The 25,778-nt window shown below is 44.3% G+C and overlaps 1 protein-coding gene across 1 annotated transcript; it reads right to left on the reverse strand.

The window, feature by feature from the left end:
* Positions 1–2,638: 2,638 nt before the first annotated feature.
* On the reverse strand, positions 2,639–4,170 carry LOC139055649 (uncharacterized). Its single transcript, XM_070533177.1, has 2 exons — positions 3,368–4,170; positions 2,639–2,803 (listed from the first exon to the last, which is right to left on the reverse strand). Exon 1 carries the CDS (start codon positions 4,118–4,120, stop codon positions 3,431–3,433), a length of 690 nt encoding a protein of 229 aa, XP_070389278.1. The 5' UTR covers positions 4,121–4,170; the 3' UTR covers positions 2,639–2,803; positions 3,368–3,430.
* Between the last annotated feature and the right edge of the window lie 21,608 nt (positions 4,171–25,778).

Here is a 25,778-nt window from a genome sequence, read left to right on the forward strand (position 1 = left end):
CGGTCGTCCGAGGGGTCCAACCAGCGACCGCGCTGGCCACTCGGTTCAAAGTTCGCGCGCACGGTGACCTCCAGGCAAGGGAGGTGCGGCGCCGGGCCGTCGGGCACACGCGGACACGTCAAAACACGCTGCTCCGCCGAGGCTTCTCCCGCACGAGACGCAGCATCTTGACTTGTGGAGGGAGAATTATGGCGCTCGCAGGATAGATTCTGCATCTTGCAGATTCGGGATCCGGGCTTGTGGTAATGGCACAACAGCGCTATGCTCAATCGGCTCGGTGGCCGAGGAGCCAGGGCAGCGGTCTGCCTTCCGCTGCTGGCATGATCATTGTGAGTACGCCACTAGGAGCCGGCTTGCTTTACTGCTGAGCTGCTGTGCGCTGCTGTGAGCGGAACGAGCGGAACACGTTATCCAACGGTTCCCTGAGTTCTGACTGAGACAAGGCTGACTTTATGCGCGCGTAGGTAGAAGCGTAAGTGCGAAGCGCGATATATTACAGGGGCCTCAAACTTAAGTATCCACAATTTCAATAAAAACGCTAGGCTAGTTACGCAAATGCTGCTTCTACAGGTAGTTCATGCGCTTTTGTGAACGCAATTTTCGGAAATGAATACAGAAGTTGATAATTAACAAAACGCTATTTTTGAATTTCGTGATCAGGGTATATATATTTATATTAGATACTTGATGATAACCACATTCGAGGTCGACTGAATTTACACTACTGAGGCGCTTCTGTTCTGAGATATTCATCATGAAATTTATCCCTCAGTGCGTCAATTTTACCTTCAGTAGCAGCAGTCCCAACACAAAGAGTAACATCCGGCCATGTGATGCAGCTAATACCGTATATCAGACAATCTGAAAACCCAGCAGAGCTGATAACGGCTGCGCAGCTGCTGTCGGCTGACAAAATCAAGACGGGCGACAACCTTTTCTCCCTGCATCAGCTGAGTCACATGGCGGTTCTTGTTTGAGCGGGCTGGCGATGTTAATGTTTGCTATAGCGAGCAGTGTTACTATTCGTTTTTGAGGACCTAAAAAGTGACCAAGGCCTCATGAAACATGCCACACAACCGGTCGCGTCCGATATGTTCACAAATGAAGACATAACAGACGGAGTTAAAAAAAGAACTTTGCCAAGCAGTACGTCCGAAGTTGTTATTGGAATTAAGTGTAGCTGACAAAACCAAACAGGTGTGTACCTAGCCATCTCTCCGTTCGATCAGTACCTACCTGTTCGACCAGTCATCGCAAAGGTGTTTCACATGTACATGAATAATTCACGCAAAGTAATATTTTCGTGTGGAGGGTTAAGCTTATTGGATGAGTGATAATAAACATACAAACACATAAATACTCGCATATGGTGACTCGGCGGCTGCAGCGTTGAGCCGCTGAGGACAAGGACGCGGGCTCGATTCCCAATCGTAGCGGCAACACTCCGATGCAAGCGCAATGCAAGGACACTCGTGCGTCAAGCATTGCGTGCTCGTTAGAAAACCCCAGGTGGTCAAAATTTATCACAAGGCCGCGACTGTATGGCGAGCTAATTAGTCAACTGTGCAGCTCGGGGACGTTAAACAGTATATCAGTGAACGGTCAATGGTCAAAACGGAAACTCACAATTAGGCTTTCTTGTCTGTATTACCTGCTGACATTTTAATTCTGTGGCTATTGCAAGGATGTAAGTTGGACTTGTGCAACTTACATTTTATGGGAAACGTGCTTGCCCACATACAGGCTGATCATTCTTAAGTTCCATGCGATTTTTAAATATCCCCTGCGGCAGATACCATAATTCTTCTCCTTTTTTGAGATGGATTACCGAAGACGTGGACATTAGTAGCTCGAGAATTTGAAACTCACGTTCAACCAACTGACAAAAATTCACTAATTAACTTGTAAATAATTGTTTTATGGTACATGTTGGAATTTATTGTAGCCGGTGAGCTTGCAAGGCGTTTCAACTTGAAATGAATGTCCAGGATGACACCAGTTTCGAGATATTAGTTCTCAATGTGTGGAATGAGATACATAGGTGTTCCAGTTACATTTGTGCTTCAATCTGTGAAAGAGTGTTTTGCTAAAAAGGTGTGTGCAACAACAGTGTATTTTTACGGCGAGCTTGATGGCACGTATCTCCAAACTGGGGTCATTCTGGAAATTCACCCCAATTAAATACGCCTTGCATACTCACCGGCTACAATTTATAATTTGCAATATCTGCCGTAAAACTATAATTCAAAAATAATTAGTGGATTTTCGTTAATTAGTTGAATATGTGTTTCGATTTCTCGTGCAAGTAATGTCCGCCTCTGAATAATCCAGCTGGAGGACTACAATTAGGTTATCTACGGCATGGTATTTTTAAAAATTCCATATAAGTTAAAAATGATTACCCTGTATATTTACAATACCACTAATGCGGTTTAACGCTATGTGCAGAGTCTTGGTCGCGGTAACGCATTGTAGTGCAATTTTTCGGTATCACTTCCTCTTTTTTTTACTTGAAATGAATTGTATGCACCCTGTTGCGCATTTCAAATTGGAAAAAGTATTGTCCCCTGCATGGGCCATAGCGGGAGGCCGAAAAAGCGATCTGCGGGAACTAAAAGAAGCTCAGGCAATGTTTGGCGATGTTGCCATCTTTGGCATTTTGTATTTATTAGTCAACGTGAAAGATGTGCTTTGTACATTCATATACAAGGAGTTTCCTCGCAGTTCAGTGAGGTACGTCGGTGTTGGACTTTGGCAAGGTTCCACCATATCTTGTGCGTTTGGCAGTGATCGGCGGCTCCCTCTGAAACAATCCGAAGTTAAGTTCAAGGCGTCAACTACAACGCATCACATAAAACAGTTGTATTGAATACTGTTTAGTACTGCACCATACCATGCAAGTTATGGTTCCTGAGAACAAGGGTGTTCGTCGTGAGTAAAATTAATCATTACTTGCCCATTATCCCAATCGCATGCACGCGCCGGCTCTACGGAAACATTACTTTTTATCGAGCCATGTATTAAAAAAATGCATTGCACTAACATGGATATTTCTTATGAACAAGAATACACGCGCATTTATACATGACATTGTCTGACAATATCTTAACACGCCTAATACAGTAACGTTCCAAGCAGTGGATGAAGCTGTTTTTTCTACGGCTGCAAGGCTGTTTTAAGCATGTGCTCTAAACATCTCGGTAGACATGTCTATTAAACCTCTTTGTTTGCAACTGTATGGATTGTCATACGTTCACCATGTCATATGGTAACTCTACAGTTGGGGTAGTAACAGATAAGAAAAATAAGAAAGGGTGAAATAAGGGATTTTCACTAAAGCATCTCAGGTGTAACCTAAAGCACTTACACATAGCATGGGAAAATAGCGTTTTCCTTCTTCCATTTGGTGGTGAAGCTATGGGCAGCTGGGTTACCACCAGCCGCCACTTCCTCCACCACTACCACCACCAGCTTGCCAGCCTGCGCCTCCTCCTCCGCCACCGGCTTGCCATCCGCCGCCGCCGCCGCCACCTCCGGCTTGCCAGCCTCCTCCGCCACCGCCGGCTTGCCAGCCACCGCCGCCACCGCCAAGGCCTCCACCACCACCGCCGCTTGTTGTGGTGGTCTTGACGAGGAAGACATGTTTTCCACCTCCGCCGCTACCACCACCACCGTGTCCACCACCGCCGAAGCCGCCGCCGCCATATCCGCCGCCTCCGCCGCCTCCGCCGTGTCCTCCGCCGTGTCCTCCGCCGCCTCCGCCGCCGCCAAACTTGCTTGTGGTGCGCACAACGAAGACGTGCTTTCCGCCGCCGCCGCCGCCTCCACCTCCACCGGCCTGCCATCCGCCGCCGCCGCCGCCGCTGCCGCCGCCGGCCTGCCAGCCTCCTCCGCCTCCACCAGCCTGCCATCCGCCGCCACCTCCGCCGGCCTGCCAGCCTCCTCCGCCTCCACCAGCCTGCCATCCGCCGCCACCTCCGCCGGCCTGCCAGCCGCCGCCGCTTCCTCCGGCGTCCCAGCCTCCTCCACCGGCTCCTCCACCGGCTTGCCAGCCGCCGCCGCCGCTGCCGCCACCACCTCCTAACTGCCAGCCGCCGCCTCCTCCGCTGCCGCCAAGCATCCAGCCGCCTCCCGAAGGTTGCCAGCCGCCTCCGCCGCCGCCACCGCCGCCGCCGCCGCCGCCACCGCTGACTTTGCGAATGATGTAGATGTGCTTACCGCCTCCTAAACGAGTATAAATGGAAACGTTTCATTGGAATAAGTCGGTTGTGCTTTGGTGAGATGCAATTAAAAAAACGCGAGAGTGGCTTTGTAGTACTTGAAGCTAGACCGGCTAGACTTTACGTCTGTGTCACTCTAAAATGTGAGCCCAGCTTATTAAAAGGGGGAAAGGTCCGTGTTATACAGTAGTTTCGGCCCGTCGCAAGGTATAGCTAATGAGCTTTAGATTGACAAAATATACGAATGTACAAACCCCGGAACCAGGTAGATTTTCGTGCATATTATAGATCTTTTCGATTGCCACCAGAAATGTTGTAATCTGCAGCGCTTTCTGCACGAGGGTGATGTTTGTATTATTATGGGAGATTAAGTGCGTTCTGTTTGCCCTAATGCTACGTTGTTAGAAAACTTTAAGCAAGAACAGTGCGCTGTACGTTATAACGTAGATGTTTTCGATAATCCACAACACAGCTGAGTTTTGCGACCATCGTTAAGAAACCGTTAATAAGCGCTGTCTATAATATTTTTCAGCAACTTGGTTGTGCACCTTAAGTCATCCTCAAGGCAGGTAACCGATAATATAACCGAATTCAATTAATGCATTTGCGAATTCCGCATAACCGAATTCAACAAATGCACTTCCTGTGACTGCTTGACAGAATATAATATACTTGCCGTCACCGCCGCCGCCGCCGCCGCCTTGCCAGCCACCTCCTCCTCCTCCGCCTTGCCAGCCACCTCCTCCTCCGCCGGCTTGCCAGCCACCTCCTCCTCCGCCGGCTTGCCAGCCACCTCCTCCACCGCCGCCACCGGCTTGCCAACCGCCGCCGCCGCCTCCGCCTAAGTTGCCGGCTAGTGCTATCCCTATAAGGGAGGCTAGCACAATCTGCATAGACGACAGCCGGTGCTTCAGTGATGCTTTCTAGAGCTTCAACAATTTCACTCTTATCCATTTTCGGTTGTTTAGTATTTTACTGCCGTTTATTTCCTACATCCGAAATGTACAGTTATGTTGACATCAAAGTTTAATTGCTTCAACAATAGCACTCTTCCGTAGGTTTCAGTAACTATATTATAAACAGTTCTTCATAGTCTATAACGATTGCCCATGCATCGCCATTGTGTCCTCCCTGTATCTAAGAAGTCGAGTAAAAAAACTAAACTGATTTAAGCTTGCACAAAAAAATGCTGTTGTAAAACGGTATTGCGCTAAACTTCGAATCAGAACTTTTTGGTCAATATTTACAATAATCCTAAATTATTCGCGATATGCAAAACGTAAGGCCTCATGTTGAGCCTCATGTGTTGAGCCCGCTGAGCATTGTTTCAGAATGTCATTTATTGGAGCGAAATTTAGATGGGACGAAGCAAGAAAAACTAAGACAAACGGAAAACTTCAACTAATCTTCAATATAGGCAACGATGCTCACAAACATAAAAAGCACAGCCGCAGCGCGGGGACGTTTCATAATTTTCTTGTGTGTTCTTGCGATTACTTTTGAGCTGGTAGATCATGTTGCACAATAATGGCAACGAACTAGCACTCCTTCTTTGTTTTGTATCTTTACTGCTGAGACTCTTTTTTTCCTGGTGCGCGGATGAACGGATAGTCGAAGGGAGGATCGTCCGCTCTGCAGTCGTGCTTAGTCTTACTCAAGCAGAAACGTGGTTAATCACTACGTGTTATACTTGATAAAAAAATGAATGCAAACAAAGATCAAAGTGAGACTGAGTTGATTGCGGTCTGGTCACTTTTTTATTTTGTTCTTTGCGTATAACCGACCCGAAAATATAGTCAGCGAAGCCTTTAGTCGTGGCAAGTTCTAACATGCACTTCACTTTCGTGTGTGGCTCAAAGAAAAAACGTATACGTGTACATATACGAAGTGCAGTGCCAGAGCGATTAAATTTTTGCTTAGCTTGAAGTCTAATACCAGAGTGCCCATGTATGTCTTTTAAGGCATCTAGCCTAAAAGACCACACTTTTTGTACTTATGAGTGACCATTTGAAGTACTTCTTATTCCATCTGCGCAAAGTCCTATTCTTTTTAACAGCCTAGTTGATCCTGTCCTACATCAGTCGATTGTTTGTGGAAACTTGTGTTAATGATATTGCCCTGCTCTTCTATATGTCTATAGCTATATTAATGTCTGCTCGATACCTTGATATCACCGTTATTACATAGTTTCAACGTGACCATGGACAGTAGCCATTGAAGATGATTACTTCGGTGAGAACTTTGCACTAGATAGGGCAGTCTTCTGTCCAACTCAGACAGCAGCTGCAATGACTGTCGACATTAACTACCTCTGTGGGCAGCCTCCACAGTATCATGATATTTCGTCTTATAAGCTCAGCTTTGAGGGCACTTGCGTCAGTAAATGTTCTGTAGGAGCACAAAAATAGAAAGGTACACTTCAGCCAAATTAATGCATTTTTCTTTTGCTGACTTTCTGTGACATGCAGATGAACTGGTGCTCACCTATCTTAGACGTACGTCTTCGAAGAGAGGCAGTTTGACGCCACACGTTTACCGTAGGCGAAATATAAAAGTTCAGTTATGCTAGCTTTTCTGTCGGAAGCCAATGTAAGTGGACAGTATTACTCTCGGCGGAAGAACAAAAAAGTGAAATGCGTAGTGCTGTGAATACTGCTTCCAAGAAAACATGTGTGGCAAAACGCCGGAAGCAGAAAAGAGATAAATCTCACGGCGCATCCATTACCAGGTAGGAAATGTTTGCGACGAAAATTCGGGCGTGCTGCCACCATTGCAGAATGGAACGCTGTCACAGCGGAACGCTTTCACTACACACAACGAATGCCGGAAATGCCTTTCGGACATCCAGCATCGTTTTCCTGTACATCTTAAGCCTCGCTGCATCGTCGGGTGCGTCTGCCCCGACCATTGTCCGAGAGCCTTGTCGCTCCACGGTTGACTGCACGACTGGCACGTCAATAAAGTGATATTTTCGCCACTGCTCTATGTATTCCGCAAAGCACACGCTTCAAGACAAACAACAGGCACGTCGTGCTCGGAGGGTTTCTTTCTTTTCTTTTCTTTTTCGTGAGAGTCGACGCTGCGATGCCGGTTTAGTGGCCGTCGTGGTGGGGCTGGCTCAATAAGTTTATCCAACGCGTGCCTGTTCGCAAGAGAAACTACACGCGGATTTGTATTTCATATATTGATGATTAGTTTGCGCCGCTCGACTTCCGGTTTTATCACACGAAAGCGCGAGAGCAGCGCTGAAAAGACCTTGACATCACCCTTGATCGGCGCAAAAAAAACTTTGCCAGCAACGTACAGTGAAATGGGGCACGTAGGATGCGGTTTGTCTACCGCACTTATGGGTTGTCTTTCAAAGGAAGGTAATGGGCTGCGCAGAATTTCGCTAAAATAGCAGAATACGTAAGATTTCAGTTATTCAATTTTCAAGCTATACATGCCGATGTGCCTTCATTTACGCGCTCTGGAAAACAACAACAAACATTACTGATCCTTCTTTTGCATGAGCGCCGCCTTTACATTATTATTATTATTATTGGTTGCGTGCAACAACTCATTATTTTACTTGTTTAAACAGAAGAAACATCGTGATGACATGCAATATTGTAATAACACACGACTACTTCTAGCCGCTAATTCATTGAGTAAATTGATCCAAACCATAGACATCATGCATAAACTCAGTGCCAACCTAGACACTTTGTTATTTCATATAATGCACTGATTATCACTTGATAAGCACTTTATCTGAACATCAGGGCCCCAGGGCGAGGTCTGAGCTCCCGGGGCCCATCGGGTCCAGACCGCGGGGGTACATAGCGAAGTCGTAGAAACTGATGGGCACTCACCATGGGCCGCATGCTGGCTCTCGACATCGGCTCACTCGTAGCAAGGCGCGTTCTCTGTCGTTCTCGGCTGTAACTCAGGTAGCCACTGAGTAAGAAAGGACTCGAGCGTCTTGGAGCTGTTCGCCTCCAGGTACCGTACTTATACCCACTGGCTCCAGCAAGAGGGCAGTGTTGTTGCAGTCAGCGGCCGCGAGGAGATCGCAACCTGAGCCTATGGCCGGCGTCTCCTCACCACCCTTCTCGCACTGTCAGCACCGTCGCGTTTCGCTTGCCACAATGCGAAGGAAGAACCCTGGAAGAGAGTGACAAGGGGTCAGCGTTAGTGACCCCCCTTCTTTCCCCCAAAGCCCTTTTCCCCCTTGAGAGACCCTCCGCCGCTTGGCGACGCCAATGGGGTGAGGGGTGACGGTGTGCGTTCCACTTTCGCTCGCCGTGGTCCTCTTAGAATAGACCATCCTGCGTCCAGGTGACGGCCTGCGAAAGAAGTCGAAGAGTGCGTCCAACTTGACTTCCACTTTTGATTTCCACGCTGTAGCTTCCTTCCTGCCTCACTTTCGTGGCGCCGCACGCTCTCCCCCCGTGCTTCCTCCTCTGCGCCGGTGTTCGCTCTCGGAGGACCGCTCGCCCCCTTCGGTGCTCTTGCAAGCGAGAGTGCGCCTCCCTTCCCCTCGAGAACCATCCGCCAGCCTCTGTTCGCGTCTCTGGGTCAGGCACGGGAAGCTGTTCGTTATGGACCTCTATGTGCTGACCCCGTGCTCGACGGAGCCAGGTGGCCTCAGTCTCGGGCCAGTTGGATTATAGATTGCGGACCGCGTAGGTCTAGCCGTGATCGCCAGTCGATCCGGAAGTAGCCACCACCGCTGGCCTGTGACTTCGGGGGCGGATTTCCTGTCGCTGTAATGAGGCACGGAACATGCTGGCACGCGATGCTCATTACCACGCCACAAGGGGGTTCGGACCATGTTTTGGGAGAAAGCGCGACTCGCTGCCGTGATTCCTTGTCCACAGCGAGGACAGCCATTTTGATCGACTTGTTTGTTTTTTTCATTTGTTGCCATCCGTAATGTTACGTCGAAGAGAGTAACACAATTATATATTTGCAGAATAGTTACATAGCTTTAGGGGTTGACCAGATGGCAGTTAGCTCACAGTCTCTATGAGCGCTGTCGTATTTGGGCTTATCTTCAATGTCTTCTTCGTCAGCCCTGTGACATCGTCCCCACCAGCGGAAGCACCATCTCAGTGTTGGTGACGAGGTGGCAGAATGGTGCGGCTTGAGGCTCGGAACATGGACTACATGAGTGCCAGGCAGAGCCACCGTGGACTCAAGAGAGTTAATTTCATATGCGACACTGGTCGCTTGACGCAAGACGTGGTAAGAGCGCAGGCAGCGTATACGTTTTCTGTCCGTCAGGCTACTTGGTCGCTCGTCGTATAAAAAAAGGGTAACCCCTGAGCAAACGTATGCGGACCTCAAGCACGCCGTGAAAACTGAGTGGATTATCCGTAATTCAGACGCACAAATTGGAACTGACGAGCGCACTCGAAAGTACACAATGCCAAGTTCCGACTGCAATTCTGAACTTAAATTGTATTCATAGGCGCAGAATAAAATTGGCTTTATTGCGCAATCTCCGGTCTGTATACTTTTGCCAAAGGAGTACTTCCTTCCCACCTACATGGAAGGGGGTTAGCTAGAGCTCGCTGTTACTTCTAGGAGAACTGAAGAAGGAACCCAAAAAAGAACATAATCGCATGCATAGTTTGTGAGCCTGACAGCAGCATTACTTTTAACAGCTTGACATTTTCTGTGAACGAACTCACAGAGAAATGAGAGCGAGAGAGAGGGAGTGAGAAGTGAGATGCACGTATAAATGAGTGCCTAACTGGCAGAATAGGAAACAATATGAAAGGCAACACCTGATCTGTTTCCAAGACCACCAATGTAGTCCTTGTCTTTGGACTCAAATAGAAACATTTCAAAAGTTCATTCCCTTCCATACTGCCCTTTCGATGTAAAGATTTTTAAATACTGATTAAGCGTTCCCTTTCATAACAGGCCCCCCTTCTACACCACTAGCCGATGGGTTGCGCGAATGGTATATTGAGTGTTCACTCAAGTACGGGTGTCAAACACGGAGACAAAGAGACAACTTGAGGAATATAAAAAAACGAGATCAGCAGATGGAACTGAAATTATATGAAATTATAGGAAATTGCGTTTTTTTGTGCACATGAAATGAAAGGAGAGATGGCACCATTATTGGCGCCAGCTACTCGCCTTCCCAGGGCAAGCAAAACTAAAAGCCGAAAAAAAGTGATAAGCACAGGAGACAGTCAAATAGCGCGAACATTTGCCAAGTTCTATGCACAGATGAGAGTAAAAGAATACTAACAGACACGCACGTACAGTTCGGTAAATACGTGAAGGTGCAGAAACTGGTGTGAAAACAAGCACATAAGCGGAGTTTCGCAGACGAGAGGGCTTTCCTATCTACACACGTCTACATAACATTCGCATAACAACATATAATAAAGTGAGACGTGAGCTACACACACGATATATACAATATAATAGTTGGATCAAACATGAACGTTTAGTATGAGCCCAATATTTTTTTTTTTTCAGATAGATTTAACAAGCCACAAGTTTTCTTTACTGTAGCTCTGTCATCGGACTAGTATTTTTTTTTTTTTTTGATGCGAACGATCTACCCTATTACAACATTAAACCAGCCTTTAGCCCTTCACTCGTGGTATCGTGTCGTGGCCACTCGAAAAGGAGGTGTTCTAGGGCTTCGTGAGCGGTGGCCAGCGTGATATGCTGACTACGAACATAATGAATCCTAAAAATAACTTGTAATTGCTGTGTCGAGACGCAGACGATGTAATAAAGTTAAATTGCTGCTGTCGCCCTACTTTGGCGGAATGTCCACTTTAATGTTAGAGTCTATAATAAATAACTCTAAGCTCTCTGAGTACTGATCAGACAATGTGCTTGGGTTAAGTCGGCATGATATCTGTTTCAGAATAGTGAATTGATGGGCTAGTTTGTTCGACATATCTTGCAAAAGGTAGCGCAGAAGTGATACGGAAATCGTATTTCCTGTGCTGTCTCTTTCTCTATCCTTTTGGTGCTCCCCTTTGCAAGTAGGATGTATGTCTGCATAAAAGGCGGAGTTTGCTAGGGGTAAGGGAGGGATTTAATGTATTTTCATTTTCATGCGCCTGTGTTGCAGTGTTCTGGTATCGAATGATACGCTATAATGTTATTTCTTGTACTGGATTTGGTGCGTTCCGTGATGGTTTCATATACCAAGTCTGTATTCAACGCATTTTGGTCTGTGCTCTTTAATCACGTGGCGGTGGCCTGGTAATCACTAAAGATAAATCACTTCTGTGCTACCGAACGCTATGAAGCACAAGGCAGACAGTAGAAGATGTCATTGGTGACAATCTAAACTTGCTCTAGTTTCAGGTCTGGTATGATGAGTGCAGATGTAGACGAATTATTTTGGCACAATCCCTTCGTATACGCATGGATATGCTGTGAATATGGCTAGTAAATCTGGTGTAGTGCAAGTTGCGGCGCAGCTATCATGAACTCTTGCGTATGATTTGATCGGCTGACAGCTCTATCTTTGGTGTCGTCAAAAGCGCGTAACCGTGATTCATTCCGCCAATTTAAAAACTCGGTAATAATGTTTCACGACTGTAATAATTTTATGGATTGACCTTTTGTTTCTTTTCCAAAGGAATTTGTGTAGTAGGTGCTCTTCATGTTGCGTTAGAATGCCGTAAGTGTGTCGTCAAGTTTAAATTGTTTTTATAACTGGAAAAAGCGGATGACGAGCCTCCGCGGGAACAGAAGGACTCGAGGGTGTTGTGGGGATGCCAAGACACATTCCTTGCTGTGTAGTTTCACGAGCACATAAAAAGAGCAGCACGAGACAAACAAGCAAACGATTCCCGTGGGAAGCATTATCATTTCTCATAGTTATCGAATGAAATCTTTATTTCAACGTCTCGTACACTTACACGACCTTGGAGTAACAGCCAAATATTTCATATCAGCTTAGCGGAAACTGTGCCGCTTTTACAAGGCGGCTGTTAGAGCATCAAAATACAGGAAAACATGTGATACCTTTGTGAAACTTGAACACAAGCACATAGATGCATTATGCAATGACAAATGTGAGGTATTCAAGCATATGCATACATTTGAAGAATTGAACAAATTCAACCTTAAAATGAGCTGATAGCGCCCCGAACAGCAATAGAGCATGTATAGAATGAGTTATTGTAGAGTATTTGTTAGCACTTCGTGTAACGAAAGTTGAGTCTGTGAATTTGAAAACTTTCCAACCCGGAAACAAAGCACTCGGTGCACATATCTTATGTAACATGCGGTATGAAATATGTACGAGTGTTTGTGCAGATTGGGTTAAGTTTGTCATAGCGAGTCATGGCGAAAATATCTAAAAACATGCTATTGTTCTTATATGCGATGGAGTAAATTTGAGGTGTTCTGGCGTTTTCTTCAAAACGGTTTTCGAAGGATGTAGATATAACACTGTGTCACGCTTAGTACAGTGCCTCTTGGCAAAAAAAGGCAGATGCATTGTATAGAAGAACGACGATACTGCAACATTCACGGATAAAGCAATCCAAGTAGACATTGCACATATAATAACCACTGCGCACTTCCAAACACCTTGTGTATTCATGGGGCGAAAAGCGCAAGAAAATAACTTGAACCTGAAAATTAACGTAAGAAAAATTGGCGTTTGACGATTTTCAGTCATATACTTACTGGCCGACATTTTTCGTAGTTCAATTGTTAACGTAGAAATGGCTAGAGCCCATATGCATAAATTTACCCGATTAGTAATGCCTATATATATGTTGGACAAAAAGATACGGTATTTAATTTTATTCCTAATAAGGCAACCCTTAAACGCATCTTTAGTGCAGTAGACGCAATGAATGTATATGCATTGGAGATGTGCATTAAATCGAACGGTCTGTAAGTGAGAAATAATCAGTTTCCAAGAAGGATGTCAACAGGAGTTTATGAAGTGAAAGCGCGCCCACATGTGCGTGCGTACGTGAGAGTGTGTTCACGAGCATGTGCATGTTTGCGTGTGTGCCTGTGTGTGCATGTGAGTGAGTACCTGTGCATGCCTGTGCGCATGCGAGTGTGTGTTTAATAATGGCATGTGTAATAATGACGAATAGGCCCAAACAGCAACCTTAATCACCGTTGCATGCTATTAATTTTTTCACGCAGATTAACGGTCAAAATCAGGACAATTGCTCAAGATATTGTCAGCGTCCATTAGAGCTCACTTTTAGCGCTTTCAATAGGGCATAATGACTGTTTCACTGCACTGTAATTCTGTGTCTAACCTTTGTATGTATATTCGTTACCGCTTATTTGATGTTTGCTTTTTTTCTGCTCCGTAAATAATGCTTTCCAGTTTCTCTATGGGTATTGTTGGTTTGGAAAGTATCGTGAATCGAAATGTCCAACTGGGACGAAGCGTTATTTTTTAAAACAGAGGGTGTTTTTTGCATATTATCCCGTATATGGACGCTCCGGCAGTTACCTTTAGTGCAACAATTTATCCCAAAATTATCAGATTACGTTCAGTTTCTTTTCACCCCTAACTAATATCCATATTTGTCCATGATGTAAGAAAGGCACATGGGCGCGCTTTTGCGGTTGTTATGAAGTCTGGTAACAATCACACTCCAATAGTGGATATTTAAGTTAGTCATTTACTTAATTCAGCTTTCTCTTGTGTGTTCATTAAACAACTTACCGGATATGTTCCCGATGTTCTTTCTTTTGATCATCAACTGATGGGTCTGAATGATCAAGAGGGTTTTTCGTGTGAAGCAACTCTAGCTCTCTTTGTTGACGACTTCAGCTCTTGCCTTGACATCAATATACCTGTTGGGGCGCTGTCTTCTTAGATTTTTGCAAGGTGTTTGACAAGGTTTGTCGTAATCGAACTTTCGTGAAGCTTGCTTCTACCAATCTCAACCCTCAGGTCTACACATATGGCTAAAGAACTTGTGCGGTCGGAAACAATTCCTTTACACCAAAAACATTTCTTCACCGAAAACCCCATTTCTTTGCGCGATACCTGAGGGTACCGTATTAGGTCCATTATTGTTTTAATTGACATTAATGACCTTCGGCATCCCATATCATGGAACACACATTTTTCTGCAGATGACTGCGTCTTTTATTGCCCTCTTACTGACCACAGTGGCGCTGTCATTCTTCACTGCTATCTCACCTATCCTGAATGAGCATATCATTGTTGAATATGTGTATCTCAATATTAATTTCTTTGAACCCCTTTATTCATTGCAGAATTCACGGTCGAGTACCTTGGTCTGACAATATCACATGACCTCATTTGGTAAATACACATGGCTCATGTCACTAAAAAAAGCTAACCGCATTCTCGGTTACTTGCGCGGCTACTTGCGTTTTGTAGCTCTTTGACTGAGAAGTTATAATCTAGCACTAGTAAATCCAAAACTAGAGTACTCATGCTAAATATGGCACCCCCATAGATGTAATTTATCAACAGCTGTTTTTTTCTGTTCAGAACTCCGTAGTAAGATTAAGTTACTCAGATTGATCGCTTCATTCCATTTCTATCATCCTTAACTCCTGAGCTATCCTCCCGAAGTTAGAATCCAGACTAAAAACCTACCGGCTTCGTCTCTTTCACAAATTCTGCAACTCGCCATCTCCCCATTTCTATCATCTGCCCAGCTCACTACACACCATGCCACACATCTCACTCGAAGACCGTTTACTCGACTGATTAAATTATGGCCTTTTACGTGCAGCACCACGACCAGATTATGAAGCACGCTGTAGGAGAGGACTACATAATAATTTTTACCACCTGAGTTTGTTTAATGTGTTTCAAAATATGAGTACGTGGGTGACATTACATTTCGCACCCTTTGAAATGCAGTCACCGTGGTCGCGATTTGATCCCGCGACCTCGTACTTATCAGCGCAGCACCATAGCCACTAAGCAACCACGGCGGGTGTTTACCCGCCTTATGCCTGCAGTTCAGCCCATTATTTTTTCATGCGTGCCTCGAAGGACAGGAATGAGCTCGCACCTAACGCAACGCTACTCCCCAATCCCGCTCACTTCAAACACATCATGGTAGGTATTGTATTAGTCAAGCCCATCCCTTATGCAACCCCCGTAAAACGGAGCACTTGAGATACGAAATAAATAAATAAATAAATAAATAAATAAATAAATAATTAGTGGCTTACAAAGCTGAACGGGTGCTGTAATAACACTTATGGGTTTCTCAACAGGTCCAAGCTTAAAGTAAAAGAATACTAGAAGAATTAAAACCAACAGGCGCTTGTCTTTCTGCGCTTGCTGCCATAGCGTTGTCGTGAAAACCTTTGCAGCAGAACTAACCGTAAGAACCAAGAGCCAAGAGCCAAATTCTTGCGTGCGAGGTTATGCCTTTTGTACTTTATACAGAACCTCTTCGAGCATCACTGCGGTTACTGGTCTTCTCTTAAAACTACAAATTTTAGTACAAAGTACAGAACAAAGTACAGGGTGTTTGTCCTGCGTTCTTCCATTTTTATTTGTGCTACCAACGTTGATATCCGCTGTAACCTTGCGCTCAAACTCACCTGTAAGTTTGCTTTCATGCGGCACTTTTCTTCGACCCACATGTCGACATCGTCTTTGTGGGCTTCTCCAGAAGCTGCGACATCGCAGTTGGGACATCGCAGACGGGACCTCAATACATGCCCTATGTGACTGCTTCCCAAATTATTCTACCCCCCGGCTCATATTGTATATATAGACACGCGCCCGTGTGTCTGTGTGTTTTAATATTCGTATATGCGTCATTAGGTGCGCTGCCGTTGAATTAATAACAAAATTTACTTCCATTTCGGTATAACAGATGAATTATCTAACCCAATTGACAGCATATGGAATAAAAATCAGATCGAACAATTCAGTAATAAGCTTAGTACACAAATTAACTGCGTAATTAGAAACTTTAAGGCACATGGTTATATTAAAAAGTTGAAAGGAATTGTAACAAAAGTGACGACAAAGAATACCGGTCATCTGGCGTTTTATTGCTGACTGCGGCTGCGCACGCTGACTGAAAAAAAACTGAAGGTGCATGCAAAGAAAAGACCAAGCTAACTCGAGAGATTTTAGTAGCTATTGAAATTAATTGGATGAAGGAAACGTGCACAATTTGCCCTCAGGTGGCTTTTTTAGAGAAGGAGCGATGCATTTCCCGCATTTGATATTGCAAAACTCAGGTTGGTGTGTCAATGGTTTCATGCTTAAATTTTTTTTTCTTTTGCTTATCGTATTGTCTGTTGACATCGAACCTTTTGGCCTCAAGATCTCATCCGTTCGATGCACCCTCGGGACCCTTTCTCTTTTCACCCACGCATGCGTGGTTTGTCCTACATAAAGGGTATCGCCCAGCAATAAGCCTTCCAGTTGCAGTTTAGTGTCTGTGAGCATTGAAGTTCGTCTATGAATGCAGGTGGAAACATATGGGGCACATACTTGGAGGTCAATAAAGCAGTTCCAGAACAAGGACCGCGCAAGGAGGGATAGAACGAAAAATGTTAGGTGTAATGTTAAGAGACAGGAACAGAGCGGTGTGTAGCAGAAAGCGAATGGGGATAACCGATATTCTAGTTGACATTATAACAAAATGGAGCTGGGAAGGATATGTAATGCGTAAGAGAGCTAACTGGTGGACCATTTCAGTTGCAGAATGGGTGTCAAGGGAAGCGTAGTTCGGGACGGCAGGAAATTAGATGGGGTCATGAAATTAGGAAATTCGCAGGCGCAAGTTGGAATCACCTTGCACAAGACAGTAGGGATTGGAGATCGCTGGAAGAGGCCTTCATCCTGCAGGCGACATAAATATAGTCTGATGATTGCGATTGTGATGATGATGATGTCTCATTAAATGCGCTGTCATTCAATCAAGGATGACAACTCAACTAGCCCGCGAATTCCTCCTGAACAAATGTCTAATTCCGTGTTTATTAATTTCAACATGGCCATTGTTAAGAACGCGGAGGTGCTGTTAAGAACGGCCCAGCTGACGTGCAAATTTTGCCAGCCAGTTGCGACAGCGGGCGTCAACTTTCTTGGAACGCCACCGTTACGCTCTAGCCTCGTCGCCGTTGTGACTGAATGCGTTCGGCGGAACAACTATTGTTACAGAACCCACCAACGCTGACCTGTTCTGCTATGAGCGGCGGAGTTGCCGCGGGAACGTCTACGAAGGCCCCTTCCCAAGCGCCGTCCAAGAAGCAAGACAATGGGCACTTGGCAGCGCGCGGCGGGGGTTAGCTCGGGGAATAAAAAGCACCTTTCCTGACACAAGCCCCGAGTTCTACGAAGTCCGTCTGACGTCGGCTCCGGACCGTGAACCTCGCGCAAGCAAGGTGTGTGTGTGTGTGTGTGTGTGTGTGTGTGTGTGTGTGTGTGTGTGTGTGTGTGTGTGTGTGTGTGTGTGTGTGTGTGTGTGTGTGTGTGTGTGTGTGTGTGTGTGTGTGTGTGTGTGTGTGTGTGTGTGTGTGTGTGTGTGTGTGTGTGTGTGTGTGTGTGTGTGTGTGTGTGTGTGTGTGTGTGTGTGTGTGTGTGTGTGTGTGTGTGTGTGTGTGTGTGTGTGTGTGTGTGTGTGTGTGTGTGTGTGTGTGTGTGTGTGTGTGTGTGTGTGTGTGTGTGTGTGTGTGTGTGTGTGTGTGTGTGTGTGTGTGTGTGTGTGTGTGTGTGTGTGTGTGTGTGTGTGTGTGTGTGTGTGTGTGTGTGTGTGTGTGTGTGTGTGTGTGTGTGTGTGTGTAAACCGTCCCGCAGAGAGGCGGCTTGTTTACGATGCCTGGACGAACGTTTCCGTCACCTTGGGATCGTGGGGGGACCGAGTGTTTATAAACCGCTGTTGTGAGGCTGCTCAGTGCACTTTCTCAAGCAGTCATGTTAGACTGATGTACGTTTCTCTCGCAGTCATGCTAGACTGATGAACTGCATGTAGATACTGTAAATAAACCCATATTCTTCGTTCTCGATGAGAAGCAGTCCTTCCCTTCATCAACGTCCTCAGCGGGGATAAGTTGGACGATGGCATGGGCCAGCTACCTTCTAATCCATGCCGGACTCCAATCTTGACAACGGGTTACGAGCCATGGGGTTGAGCCCCCAATCCTGACACCATATAGATAGAAATAACTGGTGTCAATTTTATGTGGTCAGGTTTCATGAGTAGGCACCTGGCTCTGTATTTTAAGGGTTGAAAGTAAAGAAAATAACAACACACACACACACACACACACACACACACACACATATATATATATATATATATATATATATATATATATATATATATATATATATGCCGGTGTCTCAGTGAACACTTTCAAAAGCTTTTAAGAAGTGCCTGTGGTAGATAGCACAATTATAATCCATGCGTTGATCTAGCCGAAGAGGCGGACATTACTTGCAAAACAAATTGAAATGCATTATCAAGTAATTAACAAAACTTTACTAATGAAGTTTATAATTAGCTTTTGTGGCACATTCTGAAATTTACGTATTCTAGCCCGGGAGGTCGCAAGGAGAATCCACTTGGAACGAATTCTCAGGATAAAACCAGTTTCGAGATATTAATTCCCGAACTTTGCGGAGAAATCCGTTGGCGTCCAAGTTACTTTTGTGCTTTAATGCATAAAACTGCGTTTCGTTGAAAAATAATGGAATGACTGCATTTTTACCGCAAGTTTGATGGCACATATATCGTAAATGGCGTGATTCGCACAGTTCTCTTTAGGTTGATATGCCTTGAAGTCTCACCTGCTAGAATTTCTAACGCGCAATATGTGCCATAAACAAATTAGTTAGAAACATAATTACTGAATGCATAAAAAATTGAAATGCGGGATCGACTGATTCATATTTGTCAATTAGTTGATCCCGCATTTCAATTTTTTGTGCATCTCCGCCTCTTCAAGAAGACCAGCTCATGGACAAGAATTGGGCTGTCTGCCACAGACAACATAAAAAAAAAATTGAAGGTGTTGCTCCTTATTCTGTTGAATAGCTGGGAAATAGATCTTCCCTTTTATTCCTTGTCATGAGAATATATGCAGGGTTTCCCAGCTTGCTTTAGCCAGAGTTTAAAAATATACGAATGCCACATAGCTGGACAGAACCAAGGTAATATTGTTTGCCGTCGCTTGGAGGTACTCGTATTATTTTGTTATTTACACATATTTATACAATTAGGTGTATTGTATAATAACCGATTATAATGATAATATTATAATTAGATGGTAAGTGTCGAATAAAAAATTGTAGAGGAACATAAAAAACTGCCGATGAAGCTTTCTGTTGCTCAATATGTGCTGCATAATAGTGCCTTTTCGAGCTTGAAAGAAGCCCGCGAATACACGCAAAGTGCCTCGAGCGGTTTTGCGTGCATTTTTTGCGCGCATGTTTTGCGTCCAGTTTTGCGTGCATTTGCGAGCTTTCTTCACGCTCGGAAAAACACTTTTATGTAGCACGTATTGAGCAACAGAAAGCGGTATCGGGAGTTTTCCATGTCGCTCTACAATTTTCTCATTCATACTTTACATCTAATTATGATATATGAGAAATTTATTTATTATTTCAGACTAATTATTTATGTAGGCGGAATTCAACAAAATTTTTGAGTTCCTGCCAGCGAGGGCAAACATTATTACCTTGGTTCTGTCCAGCTACGCAGCATTTTCATATTTTTAAACTCCGGCTAAAGTTAGCTGAGACACCCTGTATATTTCGCACGCGTAATGCTGGTGCTGTGGGCTCGGCTTCCACTTGCCTCAAGTTCTCTTTTCTTCCACTTTCATTTACCTTTTCGTGCAGGGTAGCAAGCCGGAAATTCGCCTCTGTTTACCCTCCCTGCCTTTCCTCTTTTACTCACTCTCTGTCTCTCTTTTCATTTACCTTTGGCTTCATTATTTTCTACACTTAAATTTAAACCACAGTTAATTTCCCGCATGCTTTCCATGCCTTTATTGTCTATTGGCTTTATGTGGTCACGATTAAGAAAACTGAGCCCCTCAGTTACCCCTCTTCCCTCGTTTATTCATTGTGAGGATCTCGAATCTGGCAGCCTTGGGGTCACTAGGCATCATGCGAGGGTTTATTAGCCGCGTGCCTGTTGTCCTAAGGTAACGTGTTACGTGACGCCTTCGGGCAAAAATGGATGTTCCACATCCGCACACATTGAGTCTAAGTGACGCTGGCTAACACTCCTAGCGCTAGATATAGTAAACCTAAAGACCCGTGTTAGTGGACGAATTGATAAGCATCGCATTAACACAATTGGTCGTGCAACGCCCGCGCAATGCGGAGGTTGTGGGTTCGGCTCTCACCGGCGACAAGTTATCTTTTAGTCCTCTTTCATTTACGTTTTCTTCATTATCTTCTACATTACAATTTACCCGCCGTGGTTGCTCAGTGGCTATGGTGTTGGGCTGCTGAGCACGAGGTCGCGGGATCGAATCCCGGCCACGGCGGCCGCATTTTGATGGGGGCGAAATGCGAAAACACCCGTGTGCTTAGATTTAGGTGCACGTTAAAGAACCCCAGGTGGTCAAAATTTCCGGAGTCCTCCACTACGGCGTGCCTCATAATCAGAAAGTGGTTTTGGCACGTAAAACCCCAAATATTATTATTATTACATTACAATTTAAGCCGCCTTTATTTGCCCAGATGCTTTCCTTGGCTACATAGTCTATTGGCTTTATGTGGTCTTGATTAAAGAAATCGAGTCCTTGAGTTTCCCTTGTTCTGTCATATATATATATATATATATATATATATATATATATATATATATATATATATATATATATATATATATATATATATATATATATCATCAGCCTGATTACGCCCACTGCAGGGCAAAGGCCTCCCCCATACTTCTCCAACTACCCTCGTTATGTACTAATTGTGGTCATGTTGTCCCTGCGAACTTCTTAATCTCATCCTCCCACCCAACTTTCTGCCGCCCCTGCTACGCTACCTTTGAAATCCAGTCCGTCACCCTTAATGACCATAGATTATCTTTCCTCCTCATTACACGTTTCGCCCATGCCCATTTCTTTTTCTTGATTTCAACTAAGATGTTTTTAAGTAGTGTTTGTTCACTCACCCAATCTGCTCTTTTCTTATCCCTTAACGTTACACCCATCAATTTTCTTTCCATAGCTCGTTGCATCGTCCTCAATTTAATTAGAACCGTTTTCGTAAGCCTCCAAGTTTCTGCCCCGTACGTGAGTACTGGTAGGACACAGTTTTTATACACTTTTCTCTTGAGGAATAATGGCAACCTGTTGTTCATGAACCTAGAATGCCTGCCAAACGCACACCAGCCCATTCTTATTCTTCTGATTATTTCAGTCTCATGATCCGGATCCGCGGTCACTACCTGCCCTAAGTAGATGTAGTCCCTTACCACTTCCTGTGCGTATATATAGAAAGATGAGAAGGACAACTTCGCGGTCCTCTTTGGTTTATTTACCCAACAGTTTTTATCGGTAGACCAGCTTTTTTCTAGAAAAATGCATTAAAAAACCATTAAAATATATATATATATATATATATATATATATATATATATATATATATATATATATATATATATATATATATATACAGGAGACAATTCAGAGCTGTTAAAAGAAGCGTTTCCTAACAGAGCTATTTCATGATGTAAGCATATTTAGTTGAGATGGACGGGAACTTTCTGCATCACTTGTCAGTGCTGCTTGATGTTGGGCTGCGCCTCCGCTCGACACCATCTAGATTTTGAGCATGCTTTTCGTATATCAACTAAGACACTTATATAGGACTTATATGCAGAACTATTTTCATTTCTGTTATGTCCTTTCTACTCCTATCACCTCCTTTCATTCTTTCTAACCCCATATGGGTCGCTTTTCGCTAGGCGCTGTGAGAAGCAATGCCTACGACATGGGGTGGCCCGTGCTCTGATGCACGCGTTCGGAACGCCACGTCATCAGAATGAGCCTGGCTTCGCCGGAAGAAGATTAAACATTGGTTGTGTGTGGTTTCAGTGTTCTTTGAGGAGGCCACAGCCGAATCCGAGAACCCACGTCACGCTACACCTTAACCTGCTTTTCGAGTGGATAGACGTAATGCACGAGGATGCTAGAGAAACGAAAGAACTGTTTCTTCTCAGTAGTGCCTACCTCCTCCCTCCCCCTTCACTCGAAAGCGTAAGATGCTTTCAAACATGCCCGAAATTACCAAAATGGCTGCAGCAGCTGGAGACTTGGTTCCAACGACAAATTTGCGTACTACTCTTGTGCCTCAGATTGCTCGTTGGAAGGCCATATCACCTCGCCTCCCGCAAGCTGCCCATGCAACGGAAGAACAGCGGATGATAGAGACGGCACGTTATTATCGGCGTTGTCTTGTCGTCTGCACAGTTATTATAAATTAAACATCCGACAAACTAACCCAGCTTCGCACATTCGTGTGGTGCATCATCCTAAGTGGATGTCTCATCCTTCTAATTTCGCCTCTGGGACACAGACTTCGCGTGAAGTTTTGCAGTTTAGATGAGGGGGGGGGTGCAGAATGGGCGACGGGGATGGCGTCCACTCCGCGCTTTTAACACTCTACGAAATGTCTCGGATGCGTAATCCATCAAAACTTCCCTGCGCCCCTTTTTCGCACGGCGCGTCAGAGACCTGCGTATTTGTTTTGTTAAGACTAGCTATCTCGTGATGCAGAACAACAGGGAGAACGTAGTTTAAGGAAATGGTCTGCTTCACCATCTTTCTTTGCTTGTTCTCTTTTTCTTTTTTTAGGATTTTCTGGGTCGCTTCACGGTCTCCTACTCAACATCTCGCGACCCTGAAGTGGGTCGCGACGCACAGTTTGAGAATCACTGTGCTAAGCAATTTTTCACCGGCAATTTCACGGACACGACAGCGAGTCGCCCTCTTGCTTTAGCCGTAGGAAAGAATGAAGTGGAGACTCGCAGCCATTCTGTTTTTTTTTTCAATTTTATGTCTTCTTCAAGGTAGGGATGGCAGTGAAAAACATCAGGGCCAGGCACTGCCAAAGAAGCATAGGGCCTTAAAATGATCGAATAAAATTCATGTTCTTTCTGCTGTATTTCAATACTACTTTATTACGTATACCTTGTCTTAAGCTCTTGTGTGCGCAATTTCATGAGCAAATTTCAGCATAAATGCCTACAATGTATTTTTTTTCTCGCGATAAGCGGGTGACCGAAGAGACCATGACAACTTGCTGGTTTCAGTTTGAAATAAAGGTCATTTGGGCTGTCTAACAGTCGCTGCTCACTCCAGGTCGTGTATGCAGCATACTTCGTTTAAGCGGTGACGACAATCACTTCTTCTACTTTGAAATTCTGCGGGGCCCCTCAAACAATGACAAGGACCGTTTTTGGACTCTTTCATCAACAGACATTTTACAATCACGGCATTTTCTTGATAAAAATTCTCGGATATCGCTTGAAGAAATCTTGTAGGCTTTTTCCTTTCTTGCGGAACACATCTTTATATAAAATGGGCCGATAAATTTGTTAAGCTCAAGTATCTATGAGAGTGTTGGACCGTTTTTGTTCTACTTCTGTATCTGCACAACAGTTATGCACAGACACTGTGTCTTTTTTAACATCCACTGATTTAAACAAAAGACTCTGTATGCTGAATTAAGTACCGTATCTTATTTTTAGTTTTCGCCAGGATAAGAACGTTGTCTAAAAAGCTTTATATTCCCCATTTTCTGCGCCCAAATAGAAAAAAAGAACTGTTTGTGCTAGATAGCGAAATTCTACTTTCACAGCGTTGCTGTATACGGACAGGTTGCGATACGCTTCACGTCAAATTACAATGATAATTTAGATCCTTAAAAATGAATCGCATTAGTTTTCGAATGACTGCTCGGAGAGTACACGCGTGCAGCCTGGTTGTTTCTGTAATGTAATACTGCGCACCTAAGTAAATACTTTTAGCGAAGTTGTACAGTTTTTTTGTTTTGTTTGAGTGTTTGTTTTGCATTGCGTTAACATTGTTAGGCACTTGTTCTTTCATCTTCACCAGCTACCATTTGTATAATTTCTTGGTACTCCTTTTTTTGCTACTTCACACAGTGGTTTTGTTTCTATTATCGCGTTGTTTATATTGTTAGATATTAGTTCTTTCATGTTTACTCGCTAACAATTTATAATTTCTTAGTACTCCTTTCTTTTTGCTAATTCCCCCGTATCCTCCCCTCACGCAATACTCCTTCGGGAGCCTGCGAGGTAAATGAATGAATGAATGAATGAATGAATGAATGAATGAATGAATGAATGAATGAATGAATGAATGAATGAATGAATAAAAATTTCTATCGTTTTTGTGTGCGAAAATATTCCTCACTAGAAATAATCATATCACCTACAGTCTGGAAAATGGCTCGGCGCATGTCTTGTCGGAGGCGTCACGCAGAGGTGCGATCTGCTAATGTCAGTATTTTCCACGAAACAGCCGGGCGTCATTTATGGAATTTGCTTTTCGTGATGCAGGCTAAGGTAAATAATCGTCAGAGCTGGTCTGGGGGCTCAAATTAAGGATGGACATTGAGGTGTACTTCGATCTTTCATATCGCACCAATCGACAATATCAGTCGAAATCTTAGCAGCAGACATCTTTATTGACAATCATGCTGGAAATAGTTTTACGAAAATGTAGTGGCCTTGGAGAGTGGCAGGTTGAAATTATACTACCTTGCTATATAATTTAAATGTGCAAACAAAACTGCTGATGAGAGACTTCTTAATGATTACTCAAATTTTGTGTCTTGCCGTGATGTGAAGTCAAGAGGTACGTGTAGTTTTGCTAAGGTGATAGAATGGTGCTTTTAATGCCTCCTAGGTTTGGCGTGGGTGCTGTCTGCTGCTGATTCAGTCATTTTCTCGGTGAATATATTTGTTGATATACAGGGTGCCGCAGCGACCAATTTCGAAAAACCTTAAAGATTGCCTGTGGCAGGTGGCGCAATTCTAGTTCATAAGGTGGTCTACTCGAAGCGGTGTAAATCACTGGCAAAAAAATTGATATGCTTCATTGAATAATTAACAGAAATTCACTAATTATGTTTTCAACTATTAACCTTCTGGCCCGTATTGCCATTTGCAAATTCTAGCCGCCGAATTCGCAAAGCGGATCAACTTGGAAAGAATTCTCAGGATGACACCAGTATCAAGATAATAAGTACCGAACTTTGCGGAGAAATGCATTGGCGTTCAAGTTATTTTGTGAGTGAATGCATGGAACGACGTACTGTTAAGAAATCAAGAAAGTAACCGCAACGTCAATGCATTTCTCCGCAAAGATCGAGTATTATTATCTAGAAATTTGTGTCATCCTCAGAAGTGCTTACGTCCTTTTTTTTGCTCTTTCTTTTAGCGTGTGCTGCTCTAATGCGCATGCACAGAAAAATATTGAGCAATACGTGCAAAGCTATAGTGCAATTGTACCATATATAATCGAAAGGAAGAGCAGCGCGATAGGGGATTATCAACTTTTCGATCTAGTTTCAAACATGACGCTAGCTTC

Source organism: Dermacentor albipictus, chromosome 1 (genome assembly GCF_038994185.2).
Source record: "Dermacentor albipictus isolate Rhodes 1998 colony chromosome 1, USDA_Dalb.pri_finalv2, whole genome shotgun sequence".
NCBI lineage: Eukaryota > Metazoa > Arthropoda > Arachnida > Ixodida > Ixodidae > Dermacentor > Dermacentor albipictus.

Coding starts and splice junctions, on each gene's coding strand:
- LOC139055649 (XM_070533177.1), bottom strand. CDS start 4,120: ATGCTTGGCGGCAGCGGAGGAGGCGGCGGCTGGCAGTTAGGAGGTGGT.